Source organism: Bubalus bubalis, chromosome 24 (assembly GCF_019923935.1).
Source record: "Bubalus bubalis isolate 160015118507 breed Murrah chromosome 24, NDDB_SH_1, whole genome shotgun sequence".
Classification (NCBI taxonomy): domain Eukaryota; kingdom Metazoa; phylum Chordata; class Mammalia; order Artiodactyla; family Bovidae; genus Bubalus; species Bubalus bubalis.
Window position 1 is genome coordinate 31,010,173 of NC_059180.1, and position 15,036 is coordinate 31,025,208.

The 15,036-nt window shown below is 50.7% G+C and overlaps 1 protein-coding gene across 7 annotated transcripts in view; it reads right to left on the reverse strand.

Moving 5' to 3' along the window:
- The window catches only part of SNX29 (sorting nexin 29), a 586,612-nt gene that overhangs the window by 63,406 nt on the left and 508,170 nt on the right, over positions 1 to 15,036 (reverse strand). For 6 of the 7 annotated variants that reach the window (XM_044935759.2, XM_045164260.1, XM_044935758.2 and 3 more), the window contains one exon: positions 4,316 to 4,455. The exons of the other annotated variant lie outside the window; for it this stretch is intronic. In XM_044935759.2, the coding sequence (XP_044791694.2) occupies positions 4,316 to 4,455 (140 nt within the window). The remainder of the gene's footprint in view (positions 1 to 4,315; positions 4,456 to 15,036) is intronic. 7 annotated transcript variants of the gene reach the window in all.

Here is a 15,036-nt window from a genome sequence, read left to right on the forward strand (position 1 = left end):
TCCCCCAAAGGAAGAGGGCATTAGGGTGTGTTGTCTACTCGCTGGTTTTGGGGGCAGGCTCAAATCTCCACGTGGGCCAGGCACACACAAGGGTTCAAAATGGAAAAGAAACGGCCCACTTCCTACTGTCCTACTTTCTAATTCCGACTGCTGCTGGCATTAGCCAGGAAGTCAATGGGAGGCAGAGAGATCTGGAGAAAAAAGAATTCAACCTGCTGATTCCTCAGCTCTCAGACGTGTGCAGATGGCAGAATCCTTGGAAGTCATGCTGCCCCTTGCAGAACACAGTGAAATACTGACACGTTAAATAGGAAAGACGAAGCGGAAAAGTGTGTGTAAAAGCAGGTGCCATGGAACACTGGATGCCGGCCCTGCACAGCCCTGAACGTTTGAAGGATTTCAGTGAAGAAAAATGAGCAAACTCTACCTGCCAGGTTTAATCCCCTGCCTCCCTTCACCCTCCCGCCCCTCATGGGAAAGGGACCATCTTGACGGATGCTCAGCAGTGGAAGAGCTCATGGAACACACTTCGGAGCACAGAGGGCGAGCAACGCACCGTGGGCGCCTCACAGCCAGAGCCTACACGGCTGAGCAGCGGGTCAGAGCCAGCACCGCAAACCCGGGTGTCTCCCGGGCCAGGCAGGTAATACGAGTGACTTAGCAGTGGGTAAAACAACAGCCAAACGCTAACAGCAAATGGCAGGGAAGTCGGCTCAGTGTCCAGGGATGAGGGGGGATCGGCGGGGACAGGGCAGCACTGTGTGCTTCAGCCAGGTGTGGTCCAGTGGGAATACAGTCTCTCTGGGAGATGGTGAAGGCCAGGGAAGCCTGGCGTGCTGCAGTCCATGGGGTCACAGTCGGACGTGACTGAGAGTGAACCACCACCACCACCAGGGGTAAAGAATCCGCCTTCCAATGCATGGGTTTGATCCCTGATCAGGGAACTAAGATCCCATGTACCAAGGGGCAACTAAGCCCATGCACCGTAACTACATGCTGCAAGTAGAGAAGCCCGCACGCTGCAACAAAGACCCAGTACAGCCAATAAATAAATAAAATGAAATAAAAAAGGAAAGACCCAAGGAAATCTGTCAAGATTCTAAGAATAATCATGCTTTGGAAGGGAGGGTTATTTCCTTAGTTGAGATAGACGCTTTTTAACTGGGAGTCTCTCAGAGTGAGCTTCTGAGCTGAGATAGCAGGTCTGCTGTTTTCTAGAAGGATGCAGAGACAGGACATGACTACATGGAGGTGACTGGCAAGGACAGACCAGGGCGAGGCTCGCCTTCTGTCACCCCCTCATGAAATGATCTGCAAGTTCCAACCTGTAGCACCATCTGACTTCAAAAAGACAGAGGAGGAGAGGGCAGCGAGCAGTGGAACTGCAAGGAAAGCTGTTTGATATCAACTGGATTTGAGACCAAGGTTGAGTCCAGAGTCTCGTGTCAATATTGTGTCATTTGCCACAGTCTCTTTTGTATGTTTTAAGGCCCATGCAATGGAACCCCATGTTCTCCATGCTAATTGGCCACTGAGCTTTATTTCTCAGCTGTGATCGATGGCAGCCAGCGTGGCTGCACGACACGCCAAGATGCTCCTGTGTTACCAGGCAGTTGTCACAATTCCACAGGCTGGAGTTGGGTGCATGCCCACCAGAACTGCCTGGACCACCCACCCCAGCAGTGGGGGCACCAGCTCACCCCTATGAGGCAGCCTATTCTCACACTTGAGGTGGGCAGCCTTTTGTAACATCTGGGTCTTAGGACCATGTCTTGGACTCCATTTTCACCAGGAAATCTGATCCAAACACACATGACTCAGTCAGAAGTTGATTTCCAGTACTCATCACAGGCCAGGGAGCTGCCTTTAAAAGAAGGGGGGCTTCCCTGATGGTCCAGTGGCTAAGACTCTGTGCTTCCAAAGCAGGGGGCCTGGGTTCCATTCCTGGTCAGGGAACTGGATCCCACACAGCACAACCAAGAGATCCCACATTCTGCAACTGAGAACCAGCATAGCCAAGTACATACAATACGCAATGTTTAAAAAGAAAAGAAGGGGACCTCCTCTCATGAACTATAGTGGTGTTTTCAAAACAAAATCAAGCCCCAAGCGGCACAAATAATCGAATGAAAGAAAAATACCATATGGGGTATTCTATTTGGAGGGGTGGAGGGGGAGACATCTTTTTTATCAGAGATAGCAGAGAACAACTGAATCTTCTCATAAAGGTCCTAAAACAATTAGAAGGATGCGAGTAAGCGGATTTGGCTTCAGTTTCAAAGCCTGGAGCAGGTTCAGTTCAGTTCAGTCGCTTAGTTGTGTCCGACTCTATGACCCCATGGAAGGCCGCACGCCAGGCTTCCCTGTCCATCACCAACTCCCGGAGCTTACTCAAACTCATTTCCATTGAGTCAGTGATGCCATGAAACCATCTCATCCTCTGTTGTCCCCTTCTCCTCCCGCCTTCAATCTTTCCCAGCATCAGGGTCTTTTCCAATGAGTCAGCTCTTCACATCAGGTGGCCAAAGTATTGGAGTTTCAGCTTAAGGATCAGTCCTTCCAATGAATATTCAGGACTGATTTCCTTTAGGATGGACTGATTGGATCTCCTTGCAGTCCAAGGGACTCTCAAGAGTCTTCTCCAACACCACAGTTCAAAAGCATCAATTCTTCGGCACTCAGCTTTCTTTATAGTCCAACTCTCACATTCATACTTGACTACTGGAAAAACCATAGCTTTGACTAGACGGGCCTTTGTTGGCAAAGTAGTGTCTCTGCTTTTTAATATGCTGTCTAGGTTGGTCATAACTTTTCTTCCAAGGAGCAAGCATCTTTTAATTTCATGGAGCAGGTAAGTCCTGCCAATGTCTGTCTGGTTGGAAATTCAACTTGGAAATTCCAGAAAGTGTGAAGCCAAAGATACTCCCCACACACAGAAGCAGAAATAAGCCCCATTTTGAGTTATAGCATCACTGTTAAGACAAAACAGATCCACGAACCCTCAGCACACCCATTTTGAAGAGCTCCAGGGAAACTCTTGCATTATCAGCAAACCAGTCTTTATCAAATGACAAGTCCCAACCTACTTTCAGAGGCCCATGGGTTTGCTATATGGATCCTTAGGTCTATTGTTTCCACTACAATGATAACATTTTAGAAATCATATACAGTTGACCCTTGAACAACATGGGTTTGAGCTGAGCGGGTCCACTTATATACAGATATTTTTAAATAGACAGAAATATTTTTGAAGATTTGCAATGATTTAAAAACTCTCAGATAAACTGCATAGTCTAGAAATACTAAAAAATTAAGAAAAAGTTAGGAATATCATAAATGTATAAAATAAATGTAGACACCCAAAAATATGTTTCATCTGTTTATGTCATAGGTAAGGTCAACAGTAGGTTATAAGCAGCTAGGTTTGGAGGGAGTGAAAAGTTATACACAGATTTTCAACTGGGAGGGAGGTTGGTGCTTCTTACCTCCGTGTGATTCAAGGGTGGAGTATAATTATATTCTCTAGCATCTGAAGACTCAATAAAAACTAAGGGCAGCTTCATCATTTGGGTTCCCTGAGTCCAAGCATGCAGATGTCTTGATATGATGAGAGATGGATGAGGACTCTGGGGAATAATCAGTGATAAGGCCGTGATACCAGTGAGGCCCACTGGCCCCAAAGTGTGACTCAAACAGATGTTCTCCAGCAACGTGACCCTAGGAAAGTTGGGTCAGGGGGAGGAGGGGTCAGCACGTGGATCACCGGCAAGGTATGTGGCAAGCTTGGGAGAAGCCAAGTTTCTTCTGCATATCACTGTGAGCAAAGACTTGGTTTCATAAAAAGCAGTGGCCACTGTGTTAATCGATGATTCTGAATTGTGTAATGTTCTAAGTGTCTAATATGTAAACATCTTTTTTGCTTTTACTTTTATACGACCTGTAAGAACAAGGTCTATATACCTAGTTTTAAGTTGGCTTATACTTAAGTCATACAAATATGAAAGTAATTTAAGTCGGCACCAGTGGGAGTCTTTGGAGAAGTTTCCTTGGGTTCACTGCCGATATGCTAAGAAAGCCTGAGAGAGACTACTTTAACTCCGGGACACCTGTAGGCTGCAATCCTTCCTGCGATCAAAATGTACCAAAGGACGAAACTGCAGAGTTCTGAATTTTGGGGAGCCTTGAATCAACAATGCTGACTTGCGAGCTCGCCCCCTCGGGTCTCCTGGGGTGTCCAGGACACAGACAGGTGCCACAGTGTAACCTCAGAGGAGAAGGCAGGCCGCACTGGGCGGAGCACGCGACCGGTACTCACACGAAGAAGGGCATCAGCTGGGTCAGGGTCTCCTTCTGGGGGCTGGCAGTAAACTCAGGGACTGCCTGGATGACTTTGTTCATGACGCTGCGCAGGTAGGTCTGCAGCTGCTTCCTGCGTTCCTCCACAAACTTGGCGTCCTGGGAAGACAGACAGACAGACAGACAGGCGTCCTCAGGTATGCTTTCTGCTTTCCTCAACCACCCGGAGAACACGCGACCAACAATCTTCTTTACCCAGAGCGAGTGCAAGTGTGTCTCAGGCTTTACACGTGTGACCACACTTAGCAACAGGGAGATGCTCGTGATACTACTACTGTTGTGTGTGTGTGTGTGTGTTAGTCACTCAGCCGTGTCTGACTCTTTGCAACCCCATGGACTGTAATCCCCCAGGCTCCTCTGTCCATGGGATTCTCCAGGCAAGAATACTGGAGTGGGTTGCCATGCCCTTCTCCAGGGGATCTTCCCAACCCAAGGATCAAACCCCAGGTCTCTTGCATTGCAGGCAGATTCTTTATCATCTGAGCCACGAGGGAAGCCCCACTATTACTGCTAAGTGGGGGCAATGCAGGTTCATGAAATTTCCTACATTGTATTCCCAGGAACGAATGAAATCTCAGCACCTGCAACGTGCCAAGCATGGCGCTGGGATCTGGGACAGACCATGAACACAAAGGGTCCCTGCGATGGCCCTGGTGGAGGAGATAAATGAACCCAGTGACCACACAGGTCAGCACACAGTGTCATTCATCACATGAAGTGTGCCTCCCTCCAGAGAGGGTGCTTAATTTTGCCTTCACGGGAATTTTCTGAATTTGGAATCAGTCACCACTATTTAAGAAGGATTTCATTAATAAACAAATTCCACCCTTTCTGAGAAACCAGGAGACGTAGTGACACGGCCCCACTCCCAGGGCCACTCCGGGGGTGGGGGTCTGCTCGGTGTGGCCCCGAGGCAGGCCCAGGGCCCCAGGTCCACGCTCAGAATCCTCCTGGCTCACACCCCCACGTCTGCCTGGCCCTTGTAGGCAGGGCTGGCTTCCAGGCGTGCCCCAGGGTGAGAACTTGGACCCGTGTGGTGACATGCTGTCCCCATGTTAAAAATCTGAATAATTTTGGCATGGGGGCCCTACATCTGCCTGTTGTCATGGGCCCCACAGATCCCAGAGCCCCACCTGCTCATATGCCTCTGAACTGGCCGGGGGGCGCGGGGGAGAGGGGGCTGGCTTGGAACAATGAAATCGGGCCCGCGTTGGGGGTGGGGGACATCCTTCTTTGAGGAAGTGATGCTTCTTCCAGACTGGAGGCTGAGTGGGGCGAACAGGGCACGGCAGAGCAAGGGGATGGGAGGAACAGGGTTACTTATCCTCACAGGGACATGAGACGCACTCTCTGATAAGTCTCACATGACAAATGAGGGAACAGTGGCCCAGAGCGAGGCTGGGTTGCTCGCCCACGAGGCCCCACACTGAAAGCAGGACACTCATCACCCCCCTCGCCAACTGCCCCAGCCAGCCTGGGGCTCTGGAAATCTGCAGAAGGTGCCCACATGCTCAGAGACACCTGAGGACAAGCCCTGTCCCCACAAGGCCCTGCCAGGAACCCAAGCACAGCCGGGAGATTCTTAAGTGCTGCCAGGCTTAGCAAATAAAAAGACAGGATGCCCAGTGAAATCTGAATTTCAGATAAACAATGAATTTTTCAGTATTCATAACTCCATATTCAATAATTCATGACTCAATAATTTTTCGGTATTCAAGTATGGCTATACAATAAAACCTTTCCATATAATATTTGGGACTCACTCAGACTTGGAAATTATTCACTGTTTATCTGAAATTCAGATTTTACGGGGTGCCCTGAGTTTCATCTGCAGCCCTCCTCTGGATGCCAGAGGGGAGGAAAGAACACAGAGCATCTGTTGCCCCCTGGGGGCCGCTTCAAGGTCACAGCAAGGTCTCTTCTCCCAGAGCCACCCTCTGATGTAGTGCCTCAGTGGGATGTTTCTCCAGGGGAAATGGCGCTCCAACACTGTGGCTGGCCGTCCAACTTGATCGCCAGCGCGGTCCCACATTGGGGCTGGAATCTCATGCAGTGTGGGCAGGAGGCATCGGGCCAGGAGAACCGTGGGTCCTCGCCCCAAGCTCAGCCACTCGGGCTCTGCTCACCCGTCTGATGCCTGGGTCTGCTCCGCGGTCTCCAAGTTTCAACCCATCATAAGCAATTAGATCCTCCTCCTTGGGAAGGTGATTAATATGCCAGGTTAATGCTGAACGGAGCCACTCAGGCCTGGTTTGTAATCTGCGCAAGAAACCCTCAAGGACAGCTTGAAAGACTTTGCGGCAGGAAGGCAAGAAAGGGGCTCAGCAGTCCCGGAAGAACTCATGGGGATTCCTCCTTTTTCAGAGGAAGGATGCTCAGAACACTCTGAGCACCAAGGAGGGTGGGGATGGCTCCCCGTGCGGATTGTGGGGCTGTGCTGGGCTATACGGTCCTGGGAGGGGAGGACAGGAGGACCCTCAAATGAAGGTCAGAGGATCCCACCCAGGAGTCGAATCTGCCTGTTTTCACTAGGGCTTCTGTTGGCCCAGGTCCCAGGCCAACAGGGGCTTGGCAGAAAGGTTACCACCTGGAGGAATCCCACATCCTTGCCACACACTGAATCCTCGAGCTCGCCAGTCCCAGGAAACCCCAGCCAGCTTCTAATAAAACCCTACATGGTAGCAATCTGAGTCTGACAGCTGAGCAATTTCTACTGAGCTGTTCAGAACAAGAGATGGGTATTTGTGGAGTCTTCATGCCTGCTCTGCGCTCAGCGCTTTCCCAGAGCCGCATATTTCCAGCACAGTGGAGGCTCGGGAAGGGTAGGGAAATTGTCCGAGGTCTCAGGACCTGGAGGCAGCTCAGCAGGGTCCCAGGTCATCAGCCGATGAGCAAGGGAGAGCTGCCTTCAATTCTGAAGACGCTCTTCAATTTACAGAAGAAAAATCTATGGGTCCTTTAAACCCCAAGGCGTCTCCCAGTCAAGACGCATTTCACACTTGCACCTGCCCGTCGGCTGCAGAAGGAAGCCAGTCACACCGGAATGAAGGGGATAGGGCTAGGATGGTGCGGGCTGTCCTCAGACCACGAGCCTCTGCCTGGACACACTGTCCTCAGATCTCAATCTCATTCTGGGGGTCTGGACGCCTTGAGTGGCCACACCGACTCAGCAGGATGCGGTGAGGCTGCAAAGATCTCAGAATACCTCAGTCTTTCCCGGGACTGTCATTTCGTTTTTCACTATGAAAGTTCCAAATTATGGCAGAAAGTAGAGCGCATGGTATAATAAACCCTCATGACCCTTTACCTAATAAAGTCTTAACCCTTTCCCATATTTCATCATTTTCACCTTTTTGCTAAGCTGTCTTAAATTATAGCTATCATGATGTTTTATCCCTAAACACTCCAGGGTGCATTTCTAAAACACTAAGAACATTTTCCGATTGTACCACAATACTGCGGTCACCTCTAATAAGATGAATGATAATGTGTTGGTGTTACCTCATACCCAGTGTGTATTCGAACGTCTGAATTTTCAAATGTGCCTACTGCTTATGGAATTTTTTTTTTAAGGGTATAGTCCATCCTAGAACAAAGCTGGCAATTCTCCAGCAGGTTGAATGCAGTCTGGTTCAGATCAGATTCCCCCTCGGGATTAGTGAAGTTCTGACCAAAAGTCCTGTGGCCACAGGACTGGAAAAGGTCAGTTTTCATTCCAATCCCAAAGAAAAGGAATGCCAAAGAATGTTCAAAGTACTGCACAATTGCACTCATCTCACACGCTAGCAAAGTAATGCTCAAAATAGTTCATGAACTGTGAACTTCCAAATGTTCAAGGTGGATTTAGAAAAGGCAGAGGAACCAGAGATCAAATTGCTAATATCCGCTGGATCATCGAAAAAGCAAGAGAGTTCCAGAAAAACATCTACTTCTGCTTTATTGACTATGCCAAAGCCCTTAACTGTGTGGATCACAACAAACTGTGGAAAATTCTTCAAGAGATGGGAATACCAGACCACGTGATCTGCCTCCTGAGAAATCTGAATGCAGGTCAAGAAGCAACAGTTAGAAATGGACATGGAACAACAGACTGGTTCCAAATTGGGAAAGGGAGTTTGTCAAGGCTGTATACTGTCACCCTGCTGATTTAACTTATATGCACAGTACACCATGCAAAACGCTGGGATGGATGAAGCACAAGATGGAATCAAGATTGCCAGGAGAAATATCAATAACTGCAGATATGCAGATGACACCACCCTGGTGGCAGAAAGTGAAGAAGAACTGAAGAGCCTCTTGATGAAAGTGAAAGAGGAGAGTGAAAAAGCTGATTTAAACAACATTCAGGAAACTAAGATCATGGCATCTGGTCCCATCACTTCATGGTAAACAGACAGGGAAACAGTGACAGACTTTATTTTTGGGGGCTCCAAAATCACTATACATGGTGACTGCAGCCATGAAATTAAAAGACGCTTACTCCTTGGAAGAAAAGTTATGACCAACCTAGATAGCATATTGAAAAGCAGAGACACTACTTTGCCAACAAAAGTCCGTCTAGTCAAGGCTATGGTTTTTCCAGTAGTCATATATGGATGTGAGAGTTGGACTATAAAGAAAGCTGAGCGCCGAAGAATTGATGCTTTTGAACTGTGGTGTTGGAGAAGACTCTTGAGAATCCCTTGGACTGCAAGGAGATCCAACCAGTCCATCCTAAAGGTATTCAGTCCTGAATATTCACTGGAAGGACTGATCCTTAAGCTGAAACTCCAATACTTTGGCCACCTGATGTGAAGAACTGACTCATGTGAAAAGACCCAGATACTGGTAAAGATTGAAGGCAGGAGAAGAAGGGGACAACAGAGGATGAGATGGTTGGATGACATCACCGACTCAATGGACATGAGTTTGAGTAAGCTCCGGGAGTTGGTGATGGACAGGGAGGCCTGGCGTGCTGCAGTCCATGCGGTCACAAAGAGTCGGACACGACTGAGCGACTGAACTGAACTGACCAAAGGTGCAGATGGTGGTGCCTTTTCACCGCAAGCTGCTAGTGGGCTTGTGTGGCCTAAAAACACGAAAACCAGGGTGTAGGGGCTTCCCAGGTGGCGCAGTGGTAAAGAATCCACCTGCCAATGCAGGAGACACAGAAACACTGGTTTGATCCCTGGGTTGGGATGATCTCCTGGAGAAGGAAACAGCAACCCACTCCGGTATTCTTGCCTAGAGAGTCCCATGGACAGAGGAGCCTGGAGGGCTACAGTTCATGGGGTCACAAAGAGTCAGACATAACTGAGCACAGACAGAGGGAGCTGCATCCCGTGCAGGTTCCTGGCCTCTCCTGAGAAGTGGCCCTCGACAGCTGAAGCACAGGGCCACCGTCCCAGCCAGCCTCTGTGGGGACCCAACTCTGTGCCACATGGGATTGCCCAAGACACCACAGACCCATCCAAGATCCACCCAGCAAGACGATCACATTCCAGGTGATCACATTCCAGGTGACCTTCCAGAACAGCTTGCACTGCCACTGGCCAGCTCTACTGTGCGGCGGCTAAACCACTTAGAGCTGCGGTCCCTCATCTGCAAAGTGGGGTAAGCGTGGAGTCTGTGTCATTTGGGATAGCTTAAGCTAAGCGCCTGGTGACCAGCATCGTCTGCCAGGCTCTGCGATGGATGCTGATGTCTCTGGATGTTCAGCCAGGATGCCTTTCCTCAGGGAATGTCTCTGGGCACGGGGCGGGGAGGGCAAGTGCTGGGAGGCCGCCTTCCAGAGGTGAGCAGGGGAGCGCGAGGGAAGTTCAGGTGAGAAACAGACAGGGTTTCACTTGAGGAGCAGACTCCTAAAGGGGCTCTTCAGCATCTCTTGCAGGAGAGACACCCATCGGGGGTCTAGGTGGGAGCCCTCAGTGGAGAAGGGCATGCCAGGCGGAGGGAACAGCAATGTGGAGACTGTAGGCAGAAGGAGTGCGGTTTATGGGAGTGGCACAAGGCAGGCCGGAGGGGCTGGGCTGAGGTGGCTCCCAGGAGCCGAGGCTGGAGCAGCAGGGGTTGGATCGCACACAGCCTCAGGGATCGTGAAAGAGGCTGGGATGGAGGTGGGATGCAGGAAGTGCATTTAGAAAGACTGTTGGTGGCCAATGGGCTGTAGGCAGCCTGACGCAAAGAGACGCCTGTGAACTCTGCCCCCTTGCCCAGGGTGCACATCTCAGCCCTCAGCATGGCTCGCATGAACCTTCTCGACATGGCCCAGCTTGCCCTGCCAACCTCCCTTCACGTTACCCTACCCCCAACCCCATCAGTACACACCCCACATCCAGGCGATCACAGCAGCTCTGTAAACACTTGCTGTAAGAATGTACAAACGTGGGGGGGTGGATTTAGGGACAACAAGACAAGCCACCAGAGAGAATGAGCCCAGACAAGAGACGACAAGCCCCCTAGTGGGGAGAGACATGGAGAGAAGTGGCTGCAGGCCGGCTCCCTGGTCCCCAACTCCCCCTAGGCAGGGAGTGAGGGGCAGACAAGGAGAGAGCAAAAATGGGGAGCCGGTCCTTCGGGGACCCCGTTTGTCAGCTGGCCCCTGGGGAAGAGACTGGCGTCCACATAGGGCCTGCCCCGCTGGATAGGGGCCAGCACTTAAAGGGCCACAGATCATGGTTGTGCTCCTGGGGCTGCCGCCAACACGCAGCATCAGCAGCAGTGGGCTGGACGGCAGCCCAGCTCACGGAATGTGCCAGGCGCCTCTGGTGGCCGCTTAATGAGTCCTCGCTGCCCATGGCCCTGCAGTCATCTTGCCTGGCCCTCTTATCGTAATACTATTGTCAGTTATGGTTGAGGACTAAGAATAGCAAAGGCAGTTAGTCCTCACGGTAAAAAAGAATACTCAGGACTATTTTAATGGGGGTATTTTTTTTTTCTCCCTCTTGAAAAGGTTAATTTTATTTTGAGCTTCAAGAAGATAAAGACGCCATCAAATGAAGAAGAGCTATTTTTAAAACAATGGAAGGATGTGAACAAGACAACGAGCTACCATTCCTGGAACCAGACCCCCAGCCCCCTGTATTTTGCAGCCTATTCTTTCCTAGGTCCTTCCTTAAAACAGCGCCTCCTCAACCACACCCCGTCTCTCCAAGAGGACCGTCCCCACCCGCCTGCACTTCCAGAGTGCCTCTTCATTCCCATTTAAGTATATCGCAGTGATTTATTCGATATATAGGTCTTGTCCATCAAGGGCATCAGGCCCTGTCGAGAGAGGCCATGGCAAGTCAGCTGATCTGACAGTGCCTCACTGGCTAGAGAATCCCCGAACAATTCTAGAACTAGTTTCCCAAGGAGCCCAGCATCAGTGAATGACTTCAAGTTCTATTTTAGAGCCGACAACCCAGGTGGGACATGCTGATGGGCTGGTGTCATTCATTCATTTACTCGATGATCCGGCCACAAATTAGTTCACTCATTCATGCAACAGATAGCCTGCTGTGAGACAGGTGCTACAGGGGAAGGAAATAAATCAGTCTCGAATCTTGCCTTCACAAAGCTTACAGTCGATGGAAAAGACAGACTAACTGATCATTACAAAAAGTGCGATGAGGCCAGGAACACACAGGATAAAGGTGCGCACAAAGTCTGCTGTGGGGAGGGGGGAGTGTGTGTGGGGAGCACACAGTGGGGTAGGCAGGCCTTTCCCAGGATTTATAATAGTTACAGTAGCATCAGCAGCAACAGGAAGAGGAGGTGTTACTATTAACGTTTACTGAACATTCTGAGTGCGTGCATGCATGCTCAGCCATGTCCGACTCTTTGCGACCTCATGGGCTGTAGCCCACCGGGCTTCTCTGTCCATGGAATTCTCCAGGCCAGAATACTAGAGTGAGTTGCCATTTCCTTCTTCAGGGGCTCTTCCCGATCCAGCGATTGAACTCAGGTCTCCTGCACTGGCAGGTGGACTCCTTACCATTAGCACCACCTGGGAAGACTGAGTACATTAAATGCTTTATTGGATTCGCACAGACCCACTGGGATAGATACATTTTAGTATCCCCATGTCAGAGAGAGAAGCTGACATTCAGAGAGGTGGGGGCGAGGGGCAGTGTCCAGACACGTGACTGCTGAGGGGTGGAGACAGGACTCGGCCCGGGAAGCAGAGATCCGCGCTACTCTAAGATAGAGGCAGAAAAGGGTGTTCTGCTCTGAGAACCACCTGGAGTCCAAAGACCACAGCCGGAGGGCTGTTCTGGGGAGACCATCACACACTTGCTAATGGGAAACCGAGGCGAGAAAGGGCCTGTCGCTGTTGCTTTAAACACACTGGACGGGGACTTCTGAGAGCAATGAAGCCCGGGCAGGAAGGACCCTTGTAGCGGCTTTGCAAACATCACTGAGCCCCTTCCATAAGCATCTCATTGGGTGTTTTTAGCAAGACCACACAAAATATCTTCACTTGCCTAACTCGGAAATAATAAAATCGCAACTTAAAAAAGGAAGCTCTCCTAATCTGTACACCATGAGTGGGTCCCCAGAGGTCAGGACAGAGGTGCTGATGTTCATTCACATCTGGGCCAAACAGGTAGGTGTGGCCTGGCTGTTTAAATGAGTCTGGTTTCCCAAGCTTTCTTCCAGGTAATCATCAGCTGGATGACTACCTGGAAAATCACCAGGCTTCCCTGGTAGCTCAGCTGGTAAGAGAACTTGCCTGTCATGCAAGAGATCCGGGTTCGATAATTGGGTTGGAAAGATCCCCTGGAGAAGGAAATGGCAACGCACTCCAGTATTCTGCCTGGAGAATTCCATAAACAGAAGAGCCTGGAGTGCTGCGGTCCATTGGGGTTGCAAAGAGTGGGACACGGCTGAGTGACAAACCACTTTCACTTTCATCAGCTGGAAGGACCAGATGTGAATGAAGCGGGGAGGAGGAGGCCTTTATTTAGAGTAGTTTGGTGGAGAGGGGAGGGCGGCGAGGGGTGAAAAAGGCCCACGTGTCTCTAAGGCATCCTTGCTGAGAATTTCAGGTTCCAAGCCTTGACAGACACCCAGTAATTTAGAGACCAGAGCTACTGCCCCATCTGCAGGGCCAGGGGAGCACAGTCCTGTTAGTTGAATTACTTTACCCCCAGTGACTCAGCCTGGCCACCATTTACCAAGTAGCCTGGTGATGGGCTGGGATGAACAGAGACAGACAGGAAACAGGCATAGCCCCGTGGGGGTCAGCGTCTCCCGGTCGGAACATTTACTGAGTCCCGGGATGTTACAGCTTTCCACCCAAGCAAACATTGACTTGAAGCCTTCCCTGCCAAGCCCAGTTAGTCCGTGTGAAAAACACCTAGTTCTTGGCCTAAAGGCATGAACGGCCTCTCACTCATCCATACACTCGAGCATCCACCAAGTGGCAGAGTGGAGGGTCCTCCACTCGCCCATCCACACCTGCCCTGGATGCCTGCCTCATTCTGGGGCCCGTGATGAGCAGGGGCTGGAGAAGGTGAACGGGACGGCTGCCCTCATGGAGGTCGCCATCAAGATCCCCTCCCTTCCAACACCGTTCGGCCAGTGTTCTGTGTGCTGAGCATTACGTGGAGTGTCCCCCTGAATTACCTCAACAGACCCCTGCGACAGCTCTATGGACTAGATACTAATATTCCCATTTTGCAGATGAAGAAACTGAGGCTCCCAGAAATTAAGGACTTCCCCTAAAGTGACCCAGCTAGGGAGGAACAGAGCTGGGATTGTGGGGCCATGTCTGTCTGGGATTGTGGGGCCCTGTGCTGGGGGCCCCTGAGATGAGATGACAAGTCCTGGTTTCAGTAGACACCACCAGGAGGTCAGGGCCAACACTGGCAGAGCAGGAGGAGAGCTCCTGGAGTGGGGGTGGCATGCCCTCTGAGCTGGGCTGCTGGGAATTGGCAGGCACTTCCAGCCTGCGTCTGCGGTGGGGGGCCGGGTGGGTAGGATTTCGGCAGATGGGGAGGAAAGGAATCCGGATGGAGTGCCTGAGGGGGGTCGGGTGACATCCTCTTGGTGGGGGTGGGGTGTGTGTGGACTGAAGCAGTCAGGCTTTGGAGAGAGGCCAATGGTAAGGCGTGAAGTCAGTGCAGAGGGTCTGGGGGAGACTGAGTGCATGCACTAGGGGTTCAGGAGGCCCAGAAGTCGAGACTCGGGGGAGGAACAGAAAGGAGTTGATGAGGACTTCCCTGGCAGTCCAGTGGTTAAGACTTCGCTTTCGCCCTCCAATGCGGGGGGTGCGGGTTTAATCCCCATTAGAGGAGCTAAGACGCCTGGACTGTGAAGCCAGCTCCTCTGTCTCTATCAGTGGCACAGGCTAACACTCCCTCGGGAAGGCAAGGGGCTACTGAAAACAGAACTGCCTCCCTCGCCATATAAAAATAAAATAAATAAATAAAATAAAATAATTAAAAATATTTATTTTTAAAATATTTAAAAAAATATTTCCTATTTCTTGTGGAAATAGGAGTTTCCACAAGACACACAGCAAGATGCGTGACTCTGCCGGCAGCCCTGAGGATCTGAGGGCTTCCGGCTGAGACTCGGCCTGTGGTGGGAAGAGAAAGGGCAGGTTCGAGAAGACACCACAGACCCCAAAGTCCTTCCCACACCTTCCTCATGAAAAACACCAGGGGGCTTAGGGCTTGCACCAAATCTAAGGTTGAACTTCCTACTGATCCAGGA